Source organism: Panulirus ornatus, chromosome 63 (genome assembly GCF_036320965.1).
Source record: "Panulirus ornatus isolate Po-2019 chromosome 63, ASM3632096v1, whole genome shotgun sequence".
NCBI lineage: Eukaryota > Metazoa > Arthropoda > Malacostraca > Decapoda > Palinuridae > Panulirus > Panulirus ornatus.
Genome location: NC_092286.1, coordinates 11,206,943 through 11,226,816, shown reverse-complemented (window position 1 = coordinate 11,226,816; position 19,874 = coordinate 11,206,943). Strand labels below are relative to the sequence as shown.

General features: G+C 40.2%; 3 protein-coding genes and 1 long non-coding RNA gene across 6 annotated transcripts; all 4 read left to right on the top strand.

Moving 5' to 3' along the window:
• The first annotated feature begins 3,129 nt into the window (after positions 1-3,129).
• Positions 3,130-4,060, top strand: LOC139745966 (uncharacterized). Its single transcript, XR_011712033.1, has 2 exons — positions 3,130-3,411; positions 3,701-4,060. It is a non-coding gene; the product is annotated as an uncharacterized lncRNA (long non-coding RNA).
• Positions 4,061-6,306: 2,246 nt separating this feature from the next.
• Positions 6,307-7,988, top strand: LOC139745964 (uncharacterized). The gene is made up of 4 exons (XM_071656704.1): positions 6,307-6,366; positions 6,761-6,836; positions 6,949-7,341; positions 7,629-7,988. The coding sequence occupies exons 1-4, from the start codon at positions 6,364-6,366 to the stop codon at positions 7,643-7,645; spliced, it is 489 nt and encodes a 162-aa protein (XP_071512805.1). The 5' UTR covers positions 6,307-6,363; the 3' UTR covers positions 7,646-7,988.
• A 2,436-nt stretch (positions 7,989-10,424) lies between these two features.
• On the top strand, positions 10,425-12,300 carry LOC139745965 (uncharacterized). Its single transcript, XM_071656705.1, has 4 exons — positions 10,425-10,488; positions 10,895-10,970; positions 11,088-11,596; positions 11,911-12,300. Exons 1-3 carry the CDS (start codon positions 10,486-10,488, stop codon positions 11,366-11,368), a joined length of 360 nt encoding a protein of 119 aa, XP_071512806.1. The 5' UTR covers positions 10,425-10,485; the 3' UTR covers positions 11,369-11,596; positions 11,911-12,300.
• Positions 12,301-14,776: 2,476 nt separating this feature from the next.
• Positions 14,777-18,745, top strand: LOC139745963 (uncharacterized). 3 transcript variants are annotated; one of them, XM_071656703.1, is made up of 4 exons: positions 14,777-14,931; positions 15,410-16,342; positions 16,826-16,962; positions 17,899-18,745. In XM_071656703.1, the coding sequence occupies exons 1-3, from the start codon at positions 14,799-14,801 to the stop codon at positions 16,837-16,839; spliced, it is 1,080 nt and encodes a 359-aa protein (XP_071512804.1). In that variant the 5' UTR covers positions 14,777-14,798; the 3' UTR covers positions 16,840-16,962; positions 17,899-18,745. The 3 variants fall into 3 exon arrangements, with proteins under 3 accessions (XP_071512804.1, XP_071512803.1, XP_071512802.1); XM_071656701.1 differs by lacking the exon at positions 14,777-14,931 and having other exon boundaries at positions 15,003-16,342; XM_071656702.1 differs by lacking the exon at positions 17,899-18,745 and having other exon boundaries at positions 15,410-16,962.
• The last annotated feature ends 1,129 nt before the right edge of the window (positions 18,746-19,874 follow it).

Here is a 19,874-nt window from a genome sequence, read left to right as displayed (position 1 = left end):
ATATATATATATATATATATATATATATATATATATATATATATATATATATATATATATATATATATATATATATATATATATATATATATATATATATATTTATTTATATTTATATATATATTGGAAAGGATTACAAGTTTTGCGCGTGATCAAGTATATTCTTATGAGTCCACGGGGAAAATGAAACACGATAAGTTCCCAAGTGCACTTTCGTGTAATAATCACATCATTAGGGGAGATACAAGAGAGAAATATAACAGTCAGTTGATATACAACGAAGAGACGTAGCTAGGACGCCATTTGGTAAACACGCGATTGTCCGTGACAGACAACGAGCGAATCATGAACTTGTCATGTGGACAAGAAGGGGAATTGTTTACAAATTTCATCAATGATAAAGCTATCCAATTTGTATAGACCTATATATATATATATATATATATATATATATATATATATATATATATATATATATATATATATATATATATATATATATATACATATATATATATATATATATATATATATATATATATATATATATATATATATATATATATATATATATATATATATATATGAAAAAGGGTAGGACTTCAGGAACCATGAAAAGAAAGAGACGGGTGAAAATAGGAAAGACAAAAATAGATAGAAATGGAAAAGCCTTAGTGTTTGAAGGACACTGTTAGATTAAACATATCTCTACGGTTATCATTTGTCCTACGAACCAACGAGGAGAGAAATCATAAGACTTCGCACCTAAAATTGACCAAGTAATGAGCTTTCATTGGGGATAGGTCTAATACTCTGATCCCGATCGAAACCAGCAGAGAGAGGGACCAACATCTCTAACCCCCAACTGATATCATCGTCTCTTTCTTCACCATGAGAAAGATCTTGTCCAAAAGATGATGTATCAAGTTTTTAATGCCCATTACCTTTTGATTTCTTTCCTTATGTCTTTCCCTTTATGAACACTGGCTTTGATGTAACGATAGTGTGTGTGATTATCAAGATAGTATAAGGTCAGAGCACCATCAAGACCATCAAGTTTAGTACTAGTTGCCTATGGAAATTAAACAACTTATTATGGGATTCGTTGAGGTAAGAGATACTAAGCCATTTCTACTGGGTAACAGGCACTTGAAAATCGTTTCAGGACTTTGCAGGTCTGGAAATCTATGTCTGGCGGTACTGGAAATCCTTCTCTGACGCCAAGAGTTCACTGACCAACCTGATTTACATTTTAGATGTCTCATCTGAACAAACCTCGAATCATTGTCTGACTCGGTTGTCATGTTTCTCTTTTCTCTTGACAGTTTAAAAAAAAAATCAGTTTCGTACCTCACTATCATCTCTATATTTTCGTGGCTATGGTGCCTGCATGATGTTATTAATACACTGCTAAAACCTAGTTTTAACTGTTTCGTATTTTGGATGATGTCTCCTGGTTTAGGGAGAAGTAGGAAGTAGCCTGTGATTCCATGAACCCTTATCATTAGCCTTTATATGCAAGGGAACAAGCTGGGTGTAATGTTCGGGTAAATGGGAAAACATATGTGCAGTGTGAGTTCATGTGGACCATTATTGATATATGCTGTCGGTCCAAATAGGGTGAGGGTGTATGGTGTTCTATATATGAGAAAACAATTCAAAGTACAAGTTATGTATAAAGTCAGCATGCATAACAAGTGGTATATTGAGCGTGTATATATGGGCAAGTGGCGTGTAGCATAAACATATGTGAGCATTTTGGTGGTTGGAGTCAGCACTGATGATTATCAGTTTTGATCAGTGCAAGCATGAAGGGACTGTTTGGTATACAATATGAGCATACTAGACATGTCTACACATACCTCCATATATACACATGTATGGTATTTCCACGTATTCCCATCTTTACATCACCGTAAATCCCGCCCTCTTAGTCCATGTCCACCTCACCCCAAATTTCCACACCTCTCCTACTCCCCTCCCTCCTTCCCTCCCTTCCCTTATCATTGTTTCCTCAATTGACCTAACGGCGTTCTTGAACGAAGTGACGTCATGCCTGGGTTGGCAGTATATATATAGCAGCGGCTACCGAACCGGAGCATCAGTAGTCACTTTGGCTGCTAAGATAACACAGCTTCACCCTCGCTCGGCCTTCCTCACCATGGTGAGCCACCATTGTTGAAGGGGGTTGCAGAGTTTAAGGGGTTGAGGTGTAATTTGGGTTTTTTTTTTATCCATGGGAATGTGATCACTTATTTCTTATGAATGCGAGATATGTCCTTGTATCTTATCAGTTAGGTTTGTAAAAAAAAGAAAAACTGAGTTTATATTATCATTAGTATCACTACCATTATCGGTATCAGTTCCTAAGGGTTTTGATATAAGCCAGGGCATCTTTTCAGGGGCTATTACATCCCCAAGGCTGTGCTACTTACAGTAGCAGGGAAATGTAGATGCCCTTGGAACTAGAAGTTCTTTGACGAGACTGTAGTCCCAGTGATGGAGACAAGCCAGAGGTGACATTTTCCCTCGCCTCACAACATCATGCAGGCAAAAAAAAACAGTAAAGCCATATCATATAGATATATATGCAGACATTTGTACAGGTTATCCGAGCATTATATATGGGAAATAATACCTATATCTCTTCTCAATCAACGCATCAGTATAGAATTTTAATAGCCAGGCAGCAAATTCTTAGGGACATCAGAAGGCAATCAGAAACGAATCTTTGGTAGTGAGTGAGGCTAATATTTATCTTCTTCCCTTCTCAACTGTCACGTTCTCCACAGAAACCTTTCATCGTGACCATCTTGGCCTCAGCCGTCCTCGTGGCCTCTGTGTCTGGAGGTCGCCACCTGGGTGGAGGTCAGTAGAAGTAGACATTGTCACAAGTGGTCATGTGTGGGTCATACTGAGACAGAACTAACAGGACAGAGCAGAAGATGGTACCGAAATAATCTACTTTTTCTCTCTTTTTCGCAGGCGGAGGTGGATTTGGAGGAGGTGGCGGTTTTGGAAGTGGCGGAGGTGGTGGAGGAGGTGGCGGCTTTGGAGGCGGCGGAAGTAGTGGAGGATATGGGAATAATGGCGGAGGCGGTGGTGGAGGCGGTGGATTTGGAGGCGGTAACGGCGGTGGCGGAGGCGGAGGCGGTGGATTTGGAAGCGGTCACGGAGGTGGAGGTGGATTTGGAGGTGGCGGTGGATACGGAAACGGTGGATCTGGAGGTGGCATAGGTGGCGGAATTGGAGGTGGCCATCAGGTTGGCGGTTCTGGAGGTGGATTTGGAGGCTCTGGCAGCGGTGGCGGATACGGAAACGGCGGTCATGGTGGAGGCATTGGCGGTGGAATTGGAGGTGGCAGCCACGGTAGTGGTGGTAGTGGTGGTGGATTTGGTGGAGGTATTGGAGGTAAGTTAATGACCAACCCTCTATTCAACTTCTCTCCTCCACATTATCCATCAAACAATATTAAAACTTAAAGATCCACCAATAAGCATTTCCAGTCACGTAATAATTCATAACTGACATTATTTTCAGAATTTTGTAAGGAGATAACTTGATTAATGCTTCGTAAACTTTTAAAACTTTTTTGCCTCCTTGTAATATTGAATTGTGCCTCAGAAATTCCCTTAAACACAGTAGTCATGGCACAAAAGCGACTAGTTTCTTTATGGTATATTTTTCCCTTATGTTTCAGGTGGTTACGGAAAATAAACAACAGCTGGTTGGACTTCAGGATGTAGAGAGATTTCTTTCCTCTCAAGATACACAAACCTTGTCTGCTTCACCCTCAGCATTCCCTTCAGACACAGTCTTGCCACAGTGTCACTTCAGAACCTGACTACAGAGGCATTGTGACCTGAGTGACTTCGTGGATTGGAAATTCTACAGAACAGAGACTTCAACGCTTGTCTTAAAGAAGCATCTATCGCCCCCAAATTTGAACATCCTACAAACGTGTAAAAATGTTTGATTCATTCTGTCCTTCAACAAAATTACGTCTATGACAACTTCAGGATTATAATGATCTTAACACAAAAATAAACACGTATCTATAGGTTCAATTTTCTCTGATGGTTATCCTTTGAAATTTCACATAGAAAACTTTCAGTGATGCTAAGTGTGACTAAAAAAAGTTTACTGTAAACTATTCCTATATGCTTACTGATGGGAGGAAAGCTACAAGAAACACAGAGTCAACAACAGAAATGATGACTGATGATGGAGTACTTGATTAGATTAATCGTCGTAAAGACCATTGAGGGATTATATTTTTCAGGTCACAACCTCATTAAGGACTAAATCATATATAATGAGAAATTAATTCAATTTGATATCTTTTCCATAATGAAATAGTAGTTTCATTTTCTTAAAACGTTGCTAAGAAAAATGTTACACAGTGTAATATATTTTTGTGTCTGAGGCATTTCTCTTAATAATAATGGCAGTGATAGGAGGAAAGAGGAAAACATATTTCAACAGTTGAATATTACTTTAGTTATTCAACAACATTTTATCAAATATATTTCATAATGAACACTTCCTGAAGACACTTCTAGCTATCCTTAAACCTAGGACCTTTGTCCTTCAGCCAAGGATCTTGGTCCTACAACCAGTGGTCTTGTCCTTCACCCAGGATTCTTCGTCCTATAACCAATGGTGTTGTTTCCTCCACCAGGATTGTTGGTTCTTCAAGGAAGGATCATTTTCCTTCACTCAGGGATCTTGATCCTTCAGCCAGTGGTCTTCGCCTTCACCGAAGATTTTTGGTCCTTCAACCAAGAGCCCTGCGACTCTTGTACAAGAAGAAAATATGAGACATTTTTCATTACTTTATAGCTTTGCTACCCAGTTGATAACAGAGCAATGTTATTGTAGCACACACCACAACTCCTTTCATGAAACAATAATAGCCTATCTAAACTTACTGCAACATAAACAAGGCATGAGAAAAAAAAATATTAGCATTTCTTTCTCTTATAGTCAGTGTGTTGGAATGTTTATGAACATTTTGTTGCTACTTCTACCTATCTGTCACATGATTAAACTGAATTTGAATCATTTCACTGCTCTGCATTCACATAACATATACTTCTGTTTTGTTTCTTTATGCGACTGTCAGTACACTGTTTCTTAGCTTCAGCCCACATTACTTATGCACAAACTGAGAGGATGACATTCCTTGATAGTTTTGAATTCCTTGGGAGTTGAGCATCATATGTTTATATCACGTATGATGTGTCCCGTCACTAGGGATGGTGTCATGTGAACTACAGTTGTTGCTGACCATCTCTACACCTTCAAGTGTAGCAGACCCACAACAACATCAGGTATATTCCCTGAAGAATTCTACATCTTGGTTACGTAATGATGTAAGTGAGGCAAGAGCTTACTGCTTACATTAAAACGATTTAGAAAATGATTTCCCCAACGTCACTTTCGATGTCTGATTGATAATTGTGGTGTTGATTCATTTTCAAAATCCTGTCTAAAATGTATGGTATTTCAGGTAATCTTTTAATGATTATGGGACGATGGTTAGTTATCTCCTGATTCCATAATTTTTCCACCGGGTAGCCCCATACTACTAGTGTGTGTGTGTGTGTGTGTGTGTGTGTGTGTGTATGTTCAAGCACTTCAGCAAAGACAGTGAAGTCCGTATATCTCGCATCCAAATAACATAACAATTCTCACAAAATCTGTCAAATCATCTTCATCACACATTAGCAACCTGGCAGTAGTATTATAATATATAAGAAAATGAATGTTGCCTGTAAGTACTAACGAACTATTGGTGTACATTATCGATTTATATAGATTTATATAGTGTCGTGTAGATGGGCAATATACTTTAGGAGTAGAATTGAGTAAATAATGGGTTGTCTCGGCATACCTCGACAAACTAGTATATTGCATAACAGTATATTGGCAACTAGCGCACAGAGTAAGCATAAAGGAACATGTATTATACGTCTTCAGTATAAGCGAGCACAAGTTGTAATTAGCATAATCGTGAATGGAGTTCCAGTGTACAATGCAAGCATAGACATATTCATGATGCAAAGTGTGAATAAAAGCCCATATGTTGCTATACTCGTAAATCCCGACCTCTCTTCCAGTGTTCGCATTGTCCGCCTCTCTTCTTATGTCCTCCACACCTCTCCCTCCCTCCCTCCCTCCCTCCCTCCCTCACTTCCTCTATAATTGTTTCCTCAGTTGACCTAAGAGCGTTCTTGAAGGCTGTGACGTCATGGCTGCCTTGGCAAGTATATATAAAGCAGCGGCTACCAAACCGGAGCATCAGTAGTCACTTTGGCTGCAAAGATAACACAACTGTACCCTCGCTCGACCTTCCCCACCATGGTGAGCCACCATTGTCGACGGGGTTTTACAGTGTTTATTAGGTTGAGATGAAGGTGGTTAATCATCCATTCATAACCTGAGTGGATACATTTATTATTCATCATTGTAAACCTTTCTCTCTGCACTAGGAAGCTATGTTGCTGTAACCTATCGCTTAGATTTATACGAAATGACTAGTGATTATCATACATATATATATATAAGTCAACTACTTTATGTGTTTTTCGAGCATGTTATATACAGAAACATGTGTCACTCAACACATCAGCGTGAACTCTCAGTTACTAGGTTGAAAAGTCCTGAATCATTACATCAGGAGACAATGAGAATCGAACATTTGGTAGTGAGTGAGACTAATATTTTCCCTCCTTCTTAACTTTCCTGTTCTCCACAGAAACCTTTCATCGTGACCATCTTGGCCTCAGCCGTCCTCGTGGCCTCTGTGTCTGGAGGTCGCCACCTGGGTGGAGGTCAGTAGAAGTAGACATTGTCACAAGTGGTCATGTGTGGGTCATACTGAGACAGAACCAACGGGACAGGACAGATGGTACTGAAATAATCTACTTTTTCTCTTTTTTGCAGGCGGAGGTGGATTTGGAGGAGGAGGTGGCGGTGGTGGAGGCGGTGGATTTGGAGGCGGATTTGGTGGTGGTCACGGCGGTGGTGGTGGAATTGGTGGTGGTGGCAGCAACGGTGGTGGATACGGAAACGGTGGATCTGGAGGTGGCCATCAGGTTGGCGGTTCTGGAGGTGGATTTGGAGGCTCTGACAACGGGGGTGGATACGGAAACGGTGGATCTGGAGGTGGCCATCAGGTTGGCGGTTCTGGAGGTGGATTTGGAGGTTCTGGCAACGGGGGTGGATACGGAAACGGTGGATCTGGAGGCGGTCACGGTGGAGGCGTTGGCGGTGGAATTGGAGGTGGTAACCACGGTAGTGGTGGTGCTGGTGGTGGATTTGGTGGAGGTATTGGAGGTAAGTAAATGACCAACCCTCTCTCTAACGTCTCTCCTCCACATTATCCATCAAACAACACTAAAACTTAAAGATCCTCCAATAATCATTTCCAATCACATGATAATTCGTAATTGACATTATTTTCAGAATTTCATAAGGAAAAGCTTGATCAATGCTTCATAAACTTTTAAAACTTTTTTGCCTCCTTGTAACATTGAGTTGTGCCTCAGTAATTACCTTGAACACAGTAGTTATGGCACAAAAGCGACTAATTTCTTATGGTATCTTATTCCCTTATGTTTCAGGTGGTTACGGAAAGTAAACAACAGCTGGTTGGACTTCAGGATGTAGACAATTTTGCTTCTTCCAAGATACAGCAAATCTTGTTTGCTTCACCCTCGGTAACCTTTTAGTCAAAATCTCGTCACAGTGTCACTTCAGAACCTGATCAGAGAGGCACTCCGACCGAAGTGACTATCTGGATCTGAAATTCTGAAGCACAGAGACTTCAGCACTTCTGCCTAAGATCCATCTGTCGTCTCTAGATTTGAAAATTCTGAAACATATGTATAATTAATTGATTCATATTGTCCTTCAACATAATTTGTCTATGATGATTCCACAGTTATAATAACCTCAACACAAATAAACAGTTATCTATCTTATTTTACACTTATGATTATCCTTTGAAACTTCACAGAGTAAAGCTTTGAGGACAGCTTAATTAATCAAAAAAAATTGAGAGTGTTCAAAGAAAGATTACTCTAAACCATTCCCAGCTATTTGTCAGGTTACAAGGAATACAGAATCAGCATCTGAAAAGATTAACGTTGATGGAGTATTGGATTAAGTTTATCGTCGTACAGAACATGGAGGAATTGTCTTTAGCTGGCTACGGCCTTCATTAAGGATATTGAATACACCGAAAAAGAAATCTACTTCATTTGATATCCATCCCGTAATCAGGTAATGCATTCATATTACTCTTACAACGTTACAAAGGAAAAAGATAACTGAAATATATTTCTGCCTCTGAGGTATATCTATTAATAGGAATGGCAGTGAGGCAAGGAATGAAGAGTAAATATCTGAGTAAATGAATTTTTGATTAGTTTCTTAAACAACAGTGGATCAAATAAATATAACAATAGGCACTTCCTGAAGGTACTACACCTAACTGTCCTTCAACCAAGGATCTTCGTCTTTCAACCAAAGGATCTTTGTCCATCACTCAAGATTCTTGGTCCTTCTACCAATGATCATGACCTTCATGCAATACTCCTGGTCTTCCAACCAAGAATCTTCGTCCTTCAACCAAGGATCATTTCTGTCAGCCAGGGATTACGATCCTTCAGCCATAGGTAGTGGCCTTCATCCAAGATTTTTGGCCCTTCGGACAACTGGCTTCGTCCGTCAACAAATGGTGTTAGTCCTTCAACAAAGGATCTTTTCTCCTTCACCCGAGGATCTTAATCCTCCAGCTAGTAGTCTTGGCTTTTGTCTAAGATTATTGCTCCTTCAACCAATTGTTCTAGTAAGTCAACAAATGGTTCTGGTCCTTCAACCAAGCCCCTTGCACCTCTTATATATGAAAAAACACTATATATTTCTTCTCTATTTTGTAGCCTTCTACTTAGGTCTTCCCAGACAGATGAAAGTGTAATATACATCTTATTTCATATAACTGTAACAGTCCATTCATATACACTGTAACAGAACCAAGGAATAAAGAAAACAACTTTTTATCTGATAGTCATTTTGTTTTAATGTTTACGGATATTTTGTTGTTATTTCTACCTCTCTCTCTCGTAGTAGTAGTAGAAATGGATATCTGATGCCTCTTCATTGCTCTGAACTCACGACACATCTAAGACTAATGTGATCCTTAATGCTGTTGCCAATACAATGTTTCTTACCTTTGGCTCAAAATACTTGTGCACAAAATGAGAGGAAAACGTTCGTCACTAGTTTTGAACTCTCTCAGAGTCGAGCACCAAGTATTTATCGCATATAACTTATCCCGTTGATCCCCCAAATGGTGTCATATGACCATCTCTACGCCTTCAAGCGTCAAAGACCCACAACAGCATTGGGGATATTTCCCGATGAGATTTGCACGTTGGTAACCCAGTAACATGAGTGAGTCATGAACTTACTGCTTACAATTATACGATTTGAAAATGATTTTTCCTTACCTCACTTTCACGATCAGACATGAGTATTGTCTGGTTGATTCGTTATCGATATCCCGTGTAAAATATATGTATTTCGGGTTTTGATGATTAAAATCAATAGTGCGAATTTCTGATTTGGTTCTCCAGGAAACTTGAAGCCAAAAATTTCACATCCCAAGAACATTAGAGTTTTCACAAAACCTGTCAATTCATTCTCATCACAGACTATCAAACTGTTATAGTAAATGGGGAAATAAGTGTTGGCTTTGAATAAAAATGGGCTGTTAATATAAATTACCGATTTAAACAATGTACACTATAAGAAGTGGACTAGTGATATATTGTATCATTGTATATGGGCAAGTGGCGTATATTGTACGCATAAGTGAGCATGTGTTCTGTGTACGTCTTCAACACATACGAATACAAGTTCTAGTTAGCGTAAGCATGAATGCACTTCTAAACCTCTCATTTCTTGAGGTACATATCACATTCCTTCAACTGGGGCTCTTCTCTCTTAACTTCTTCAGGGCTCTTCTCTCTTAACCTCTTCAGCGAATCGTTATAGCGACGGGCTATTATTTGTTCTGAAGTGTATAACTCATTTATATGTTTGAAATTATTACAATGGAGTGAAATGATAAACAAGCATAGCAAGTATGAATAGTTCCATGACGCAAACTGTGAATAGACAAACCGTCATATGTTGCTATACCCATGTCCATTCTCAGAGCGTAAGTGCCAACCACCCAACCAATGTGCGCATTGTCCTTCTCTCCTTTTATGTCCACACCTCTGCCTCCCACGCCTTCCCTTCCTCTACAATTGTTTCCTCAGTTGACCTAGCGGCATTCTTGAAGGCTGTGGAGTCATGGCTGGGTTGGCAGTACATAGGTATATATATAGCAGCGGCTACCAAGCCGGAGCACCAGTAGTTACTTTGGCTGCTAAGATAACACAACTTCACCTTCGCTCAGCCTTCCCCACCATGGTGAGCCATCATTGTTGACGGGGTTCATAGCGTTTCCGGGTGCTGAAGTGTGGCTAATTATCCACACACATTTTCCTATTGTGTTCATTTAATTCCTATTGATGTAAACCCTCGTCTCTGCACTAGGGAGCTGTATAAGTTGCTGTAACTCATCCAATTAGATTCATAGGAAGAGACCTAGTCAGTATCATACCTATGTGTAAGTCAACATTCATACGTGTGTTTTCGAGCATGTTATATACATAAACATCTATATAGATGTATCATTCAGCCACATCAGAGTGAGCTCTCAATAGCCAAGCAGGAAATTCTTAGGGACATCAGAATGCAATCAGAATCGAAACTTTGGTAGTGAGTGAGGCTAATATTTATCTTTTTCCCTTCTTGACTTTCACGTTCTCCACAGAAACCTTTCATCGTGACCATCTTGGCCTCAGCCGTTCTCGTGGCCTCCGTGTCTGGAGGTCGCCACCTGGGTGGAGGTCAGTAGAAGTAGACATTGTCACAAGTGGTCATGTGTGGGTCATACTGAGACAGAACCAACGGGAGAGAACGAGACACTGGTGCGGGAATTATCTACTTTCTTCTTTTCCCTGCAGGTGGAGGTGGATTTGGAGGTGGTGGTGGCGGCTTTGGAGGCGGCGGAAGTAGTGGAGGATACGGAACCATGGCGGAGGTGGTCACGGCGTCGGAGGTGGATTTGGAGGTGGACACGGCGGTGAAGGTGGATTTGGAGGTGGACACGGCGGTGGAGGTGGATTTGGAGGCGGACACGGCGGTGAAGGAGGATTTGGAGGTGGTCACGGCGGTGGAGGTGGATTTGGAGGTGGACATGGCGGTGGAGGTGGATTTGGAGGTGGACATGGCGGTGGAATTATAAGTGGCGGCCATGGCGGTGGATACGGAAACGGTGGATTTGGAGGTGGCCATCAGGTTGGTGGCGCTGGTGGTGGATTTGGAGGCGCTGACAGTGGTGTCGGATACGGAAACGGTGGATTCGGAGGCAGTCATGGTGGAGGTATTAGTGGTGGATTTGGAGGAGGTCATGGTGGAGGCGCTGGCGGTGGATTTGGAGGTGGCAACCACGGTGGTGGTGGTGGATTTGGAGGTAAGTAACTGACCAACCCACGCTGTGCTTTGCCTCCACCAAATCATCCATCAAACATTATTAAACCTTAAAAATTCTCTAATGATCATTAAATCATTAACCAATCACATGGTAATTTACGACTATAGTAATCTAAATATATTGCAAGTAAAAAGCTTCATCAATGCTGCATAAACTTATAAAACTTTTTTGTTGCTTGTAATTCTTAGACTTTGATTGAGTTGTGTCTCAATCATTCCCTACAACCCCAGTTGTCATGGCACAAAATGGACCAGTTTATTATATTATCCTAATTTGTTTCCCTTGCGTTTCAGGCGGTTACGGAAAATAAACATCAGTTGGATGGACTTCAGCGTATGAAGTGATCTTCTTTTCTCTCAAAATCATCCAAACTCTGTTTCCTTCACCTTCAGCATTCCTCAGACAAGACCTTGCCCCAGTGTGACTTCAGAACCTGACTACAGAGGCACAGTGAGTGACCCCGAGCGATTTTGAAATTCAGGAAATTTCAGAGACATCCGCACTATTATACCACGAAGTTGTGAGTCATCTGTAGCCTTCATGCTATGAAAAAAGCATCGCAGATGAGGATCACTGTTGTCCACGAGTGGTTGATTTATCCAGTCCTTTAACATGATCAAGGCTTTTGAGAGTTTGTCATTTATAAGCAGCATCTTAACTCTAATAAAAATGTTATCTTCACATATATATTCATATCAGTGAAAAAAAAAAAAAAAAAATCCTCTGAAAATTCACAGTCTTACATATCAAATCTTCAAAAACCTATCGAATCGAAACATGTATGCTCAGTACGACATGTAGTAATTCGTAAATGCTTATCAAGGAAATACTTTTTACACCACATGCGGGTGGAGTCAGCATTGGAATTAATCAGTGACGATGAGAAATTAATCATCAGGCAGAACGCTTTGAAAATCATTTCCATTCTATTAGAGACGAGATTTACAATGCGTGATTCATAGTCAGCAAGGCTAACTACACCACGTGAGGGTTATTACAATGGTCAAAGGGAGGGGAAAAGTAGTGTAAAGTAGTGTAAAGTATTGTAAAGTAGTGTTGGGGTACCGGATGGAGTAAAGGGTGCATGAGGAAGGGCGTGTGTAAAGTGAGGGATGTGAGGACAGAAGGGGTGCTTAGTATGAACATAGTGAGGGTGTAGGAAACTGTATGAAGTGTAATGATGAATGTGAATGGGAGGGAATATAGAATATGTTCCTGTGCGGCAGGAAGTAAAGTGTTTCAGATATCCGGGAGTGGATTTGGCAGCGGATGGAACCATGGAAGCGGAAGTGAATCATAGGGTGGGGGAGGGGGCGAAAATTCTGGGAGCCTTGAAGAATGTTTGGAAGTCGAGAACACTGCAGGAGGGAATGGGAAGGACATGTAGATGGAGAGCTGTGAAAGAAAGGCGTCGGATGAAGGAATATCTACGGGTGATGGAAGCGTACCCTTATATAAGCGATGAGTGAAGTTGAGATGGTGAGGGTGAGTGAGCGATGTGGGAGGAGGAGGAGGAGGTGTCTGAGTGTGTATGGTGGCGTCCGTCAAGGTCAACGCCTGAATCCCCCTCTCACAAAGCCTCATTCCTCTCTCTCTCTCTCTCTCTCTCTCTCTCTCTCTCTCTCTCTCTCTCTCTCTCTCTCTCTCTCTCTCTCTGCAAACACTGGTGCAACAAAGGACACCAGTGGGGAACACTAAAGGTCTGGACTAGGCCGCCATGGCTGAATTTAGCAACAGGTTTATAACTTTACATGCCCCACTTACTGTCAGTCAAAGGTAGGTTACTTCACAAACATCTATCATACACAACACTGAGGATGCAGTGCTTTTTCACACAAAATTTTGCATGGTAGCAGTCTTTTTTCAGAATTTACTGCTCTTACACCCGTCGTGTGAACAGTTATGAAGGGCGTGAGGGTAAAAGTCTAATGGCAAAAGAAAAAAGTTACGTAAACTTCGTCTGCTGTGTCAGCATGAGGCTCGAGAACTCTTCTAGGCTGGCAAGGACATAGCCTAGCCCGGCGATGCAATGATGATAATGACATTGTATACTCGACTGATCTCTGAGGACTGTATGGGGGACAGTAGACAAAACCTGGCTTATATAAGCTAGGGTGTGTCTGTGGGTGCAAACACATACAGGATTAAAGACACGGTACAATATTGTGCAAGACGAGGACGGGTCAACATACGAATGTAAAACTCTCTCTCTCTGCAAGTAACACACAGACAGTAAACACATACATGCATACATTTCAAGAGGTGGGGGATTCCTACCGGTGTACTGTACTATTCTGTACTGTACTGTACTGTACGAAGAGGCACATAATTTCACGCATGTACACTTAACGTGATGCAGACACCTATAGTGACTATATAACATCCGTTGTGTTATCTGATGATCATATATCTGCTAGCATTGTTCTGAATTTATGGGGGACCAGGAGAGGAAAATTAGACACGGTGCACTTCGATGTATATTCTTGATTCAGGTTCTTTCTTTAAACATGGTCAAATTGGATTAATGATCAATATATTTGTTAAAGATATTCATCACTTTACTGTCGACATTCTCTGTTCTGTTATCTGCTTCTTGAATTCGGCAAAAATGAATTGTATTTCATTCTCCATCTTGCAGTTTAGATTTTTGACTGAAAGCAACTTGAGCCATACCCTGTATTACACTAGTTATATGTATATTTCTGCATTGTTATTTCCAGAATCTAAGTATACATTACTGTCTATAAGAATATAAATCATTTTGACTCGTGTTGCTCCCAGGTTTCTCTATGTGGTGTAAAGTATAACACGAAAATCACATGAATGTGAAGGTTTATGGATGAAATTCTTGGAGTTTCATAACTATGATTGATATGACATTTATATATAGATGAGTGATTCATTTTGCACATTTCATTTGTAATCTTGTGATATTCCCTGGAACATATCAGAAATGCTATTCCCATAGTTATTTTAAGATGACTGAACCGTACCATGCTCCCTCTTTGAATAAGAAAGCATGGTATAATATGATACTAAATCGAATATTTCATACATGAAATAGAAAATATAAAACTGAAGCTAAGACTTATTAAAACTTAGGTTCATCTTTTATATTTCATATCCTTAGCAAATCGTCGGCAAAACGTTTTAATGCGCAGTGTTTACTTATTTTCAGCCAATGGTGTGGAGGAGAGCAGGAGGTTTTAGTGTCTCCTGGCCAATCAACCAGCCGCTTCATCCTGCGTCATATCCGCCCAGAGCCGTACCAACGCTCGATACTCTCACTATTGGGGAGACTCAGGAAGGAGCAGGTACGAGTAACCAAATTTAGGTATATTTTATCCCCCCTGAAGTTCATATAACTGCATAATTCTATGTAAGTGACTCTGTAGACTTATCAAGAAATTGTTTGCACTGCATGGGGAAGTGAAACAAACTTTGGTAGCATAGAATTTTGGTGACTATTTATTATCCCAAGGATATCGCCCCACAAAATGGCTGACTACCCTAGTTTTGATCTGTTATCTGAAGTTGAAAACCTTACAATGTATATGGACGGGAAGAGTGGAAGTAAGTTTGATTTGATTGATGTTGATGAAAACGTAGAGTTGAATACTGGCATCCCAAGCCATGGACTCATGAATGATGATGCCATGCTGGCTGTTGACTCCAGCAATGCCCTACTTGGGGATCCTCTGCTCAACTTTTTTGATCAGAATGAGTTGCTTGAGCCTCAGTCGGCATCAGATAGTTTCCTCCCTGAGACTCTCATGCCAGTTTCCCTTCCAGCGGACCCATCGACGCATCGCAGTGCTTGTGACGCTGAATCGGCACTGCACCCCAGCACTACTACTGAAGCAGTGTCCCCAGCACACACCAGTTTGATTGCTGGGCCTGAGGATGCTGATCTTGGTGCACCATTCTCCCAGCTTAGTCCTCAACTAGAGAGACAACCAGCTGTTATCAGTGCTTCTCCTAGGGACACCACCACCACCACCACTTCAAGCACCCCTGTCCGCATTGTTGTGAAAACAACAAAGCGACCCCCAAGCAAAATGGTAGCCCCATTGACTCTACAGAAGCCTGCACGCAGCTTGGTGAAGATCCCTAAAGTGGAGTCTTCCACACTAGTTGTCCGGATGCAGGCCATTCGTTCAGGTGGGAAGCTCGGGCCATCTGTATCAACACGTAGTTCCCCTGCAACAGTCACACCTGCTGCATCCACTAGTCGGCAGTCAGTACTAGTGCCACCCACAGTATCAGCTTCTTCCCGCAGTGAAACCAAAGTACCCGGCACAGAACATCCATTCAGGTCGCTTCGAGTACGGCATGTCTCTGAAACGTCTGACAGCAGTCTCCCTTCATCCACCTGTGGGTCTAAGAGAAAAGCCTACGAACTTGATCCACAGCCAGATCCACAGATGGAGCGCTGTCGCATTAATGCCATTAATGCCAAACGTAATCGGGAAATGAAGAAAGCTCATTTGGCTGATCTGGAACGTAGGGTGGTGGATGTCATTCGGGAACGTGATCAGCTGGCTGGGGAGAATGAGAGTCTCAGGGAAGCTAAGCAGAAACTTGAGCAACAAGTGAAGCATCTCAGTAATATTCTCAAAAACCAGTCCAAGCTGTCGGCACTCATAGGGAAGCTTGGGCCATCAAGTGTGATCCTCGGTGATATGTCCTCTGCTGGAAGTGAAGATGAAATCACCAGTTCTAGTGGTATGTGTTTACATGTGGATGGTGAGGAAGCAACTATTGAATATTGTTCGTATTGTGCAAAGAAAGCAGGAAAGAAATTCAAAGTTTGAAAAATTTATATTTCAATGAAAGTTTTTTTGTGAGATATATATATATATGTATATATATGTGGAAATCTTGTGTATGGTCAAGTGTGAAGTCACTGGAAAATGAGGTGTTGTGAAGAAAAATAATACCTGTGAGCTACGTCTCGGTTGTAAAAAGCGTAATCGATTGTATCTGTAAATTAGTCTACGAGAATGAGGCACATGTTCTTTATGTTGCTGTTCTAGGTGCATTGTCAGTATGTAAAATGAATGATGGTATTTTATGGGCCTACTTTATTTCAATTTAGTCTATAAGTAACCTTTCTCATTGTGATATGTTCAAGCCATGTGTATAGATTGACATATTCTGTGTTTGTCTGTAAACTTGTGTTACGCTTTCCTCTTTTTTTTCCCACAGCCAGCGGGAGGTGACTGAAATGGGCGGCAGCAGACTCACGGCACAGGTGGGATGGGACCCCTGATCCCATATTGGGACAGGGACCCGTCCCAACCACACCGTTCTAGCCCCCCTGCTACCTGTCCCCCCCTTACTTGGTAAGCATCTCTTAACTGAATCTTGTATCTGAACAGGTTTGTAAGGCTGCGGGTCAAATTAAAGGTGGATGCATATTGCCTGTGTATGAAATTTTATTTGTGCCTTTCGTTATAACTGAAAATGTTAGTTATACGAAATGCCTGTTTTATTTTGAGAATAGTGTCTATGTAGTGCAAATTATGTTAATTTCTTGTCCCACTTTATATATGAAGTAATCAAATTATAAAAGTTTTTTTATTGAACTACAAGTTTTTATTAAGTTTGGGCAAAGAAATGGTCTTTGGCCATGGCTGCAGATATGGATTTATGTCTTGCTGTGAGGCAGCAGGTATACGAGTATTTTATTTAAGGAGCCTGGCAATTGTAGCATCAGTAGCTATTGGAAGTGATTTTCGTTAATACTGATGTTAGAATTGGTGCACCACAAATACGAAAGAACTCTCATACCCATAGCCTAGCCAGAAATATGGTCTCATTCCCATTACCAAAAGGAATTTTTTATATAGTATATTCAAATTTTATTTTAAGTCAGGTTAGGTGGGGTTATTCTTATGACTGAAATTGGTCAAACTACCTTGATTTATCCTACCCAACCTAACTAACTTAACCCAGTGCAACCTAATTAATATTGCTAACCTATGAAGCATGGAAAAAGTAATTCTTGTTATACTGTAAAAATTTGCTGAGTCTCCGTGATTGCATCCTATAGGATAGGTCTATTAATCCTCATATTGAAAAGTGAAAGGAAGGTAGTTACCTTTTGTAGATATTTTAATGGTGGCTAATATGTAATACATCAGCATAGTGGAATATTATCAGACATTCAGTTAAACCTTTCATTTAACTTTAAATGGTAGGCTTGTAAGCAGACTATGTTCAACCATCCAACCATTTGTTAAGAATCATCTTATTGGAAAAGATCTTTTAACTTGCAGCTACTTCGCTGGCCTCCGGTCGCTGCTCTCCTCTAAAGTTAAGTATGTCGGGTGAGTCTTTAGGCTTAGCCATGAAGATTTGCAAAACATTATTTTTTGAAATTTGTGTAATTACTGAAAAGTAACTTGAATTATTTCTTTATTGTTCATTTTAGATATTGTTTTATTTTGGATCTCTTCTTGATGAGGGCTATTCTCAAAGTATAGCCTAAATGATTTTCATAGGAAGAAACCAGAGGATTATTATGTGTTTTTTGTAATGAAATAACTTATCAGCTTGTAACTCCCTGGGTGTCAGTTTATAACTATGTATGTAATCATGTTACAGATTTTTTTGTGAAATGCCTAAGATGATAAAATTGCTGTTCGAGTGGAAAGTAGTTATGTGTATATTGTATACATGTTGATTATGACAATGGAATCATAGATCCCTTTGAAATTGTTATTCTTTACATATAGATACCAGTACAATATTTGTCATTATACCACATGTAATATTTCAACAGTTTGAACTTGTATGCAGTTTATGTATGTTAGTATTTAATGTGAACTCGCCAGTTCTTGTATGTTTGTGCTAAGTAAACAAGAATCTGTAAAGCATGGAAGCCTAATGGATGAAAACAATTTAAAGGATATGTATTTTATCACTTGTACCTTTATGAAATGTTTTTGGGCATTTCCAGGGAGGTACAAGTTTACTTAGCAGTCTACATGGCTAATTGGCACCACAGATGTTTGGATGGTGATTTTACTCAAGCTGTGGGGCAGTGTACATACATCACTTACCATTGTACAAAAGTTCATATCATATCAGTAGTTATTTTTGTAAAATAAATTGTAAAAATTATATTGCATAATTTTGTTCACCTCTGATCTTTGTACATTTAGGAATGAATACAGTAATATGTACGTTAACATATCATAATCATTAATTTCTCCCAAATATATGTTTCTTGTATTGTAGAAGACCTTATTTGATTTGTGATGCTGTTTGCTGTTATGATTCATTTTGATATATTTTGACAGAAATGGTTGAAATATGAAATATTTGATTTATACTTGATCGAATATTCTTGTGTTAGTGAGGTAGCACTTGGAAACAGACTAATAAAGACCCATTCACTCATATACATACATACACGTACATACATAGACATACACATTTTATTATACTTTGTCACTGTCTCCAGCATTAGCAAGGTAGCGCAAGGAAACAGATGAAAGAATGGCCCAACCCACCCACACACATGTTTATAAATACATGTCCACACATGCTCATATACATACCTATACATTTCAACATATACATATATATGTATATTGTTTATTTATTTTGCTTTGTCACTGTCTCCTGCGTTAGCGAGGTAGCGCAAGGAAACATACGAAAGAATGGCCCAACCCACCCTCATACACATGTATATACATACACGTTCATACATGCAAATATACATATCTATACATCTCAACATATACATATATATACACACACAGACATATACATATATACACATGTAACATAATTCATACTGTCTGCCTCTATTCATTCCCATCGCCAACCCGCCACACATGAAGTAACAACCCCTTCCCCCCTCATGTGCGCGAGGTAGCGCTAGGAAAAGACAACAAAGGCCACATTTGTTCACACTCAGTCTCTAGCTGTCATGTAATAATGCATTGAAACCACAGCTCCCTTTCCACATCCAGGCCCCACAGAACTTTCCATGGTTTACCCCAGACGCTTCACACGCCCTGGTTCAATCCATTGACAGCACGTCGACCCCAGTATACCACATCATTCCAATTCACTCTATTACTTGCACGCCTTTCACCTTCCTGCATGTTCAGGCCCTGATCACTCAAAATCTTTTTCACTCTATCTTTCCACCTTCAATTTGGTCTCCCACTTCTCGTCGTTCCCTCCACCTCTGACACATATATCCTCTTTGTCAATCTTTCCTCACTCATTCTCTCCATGT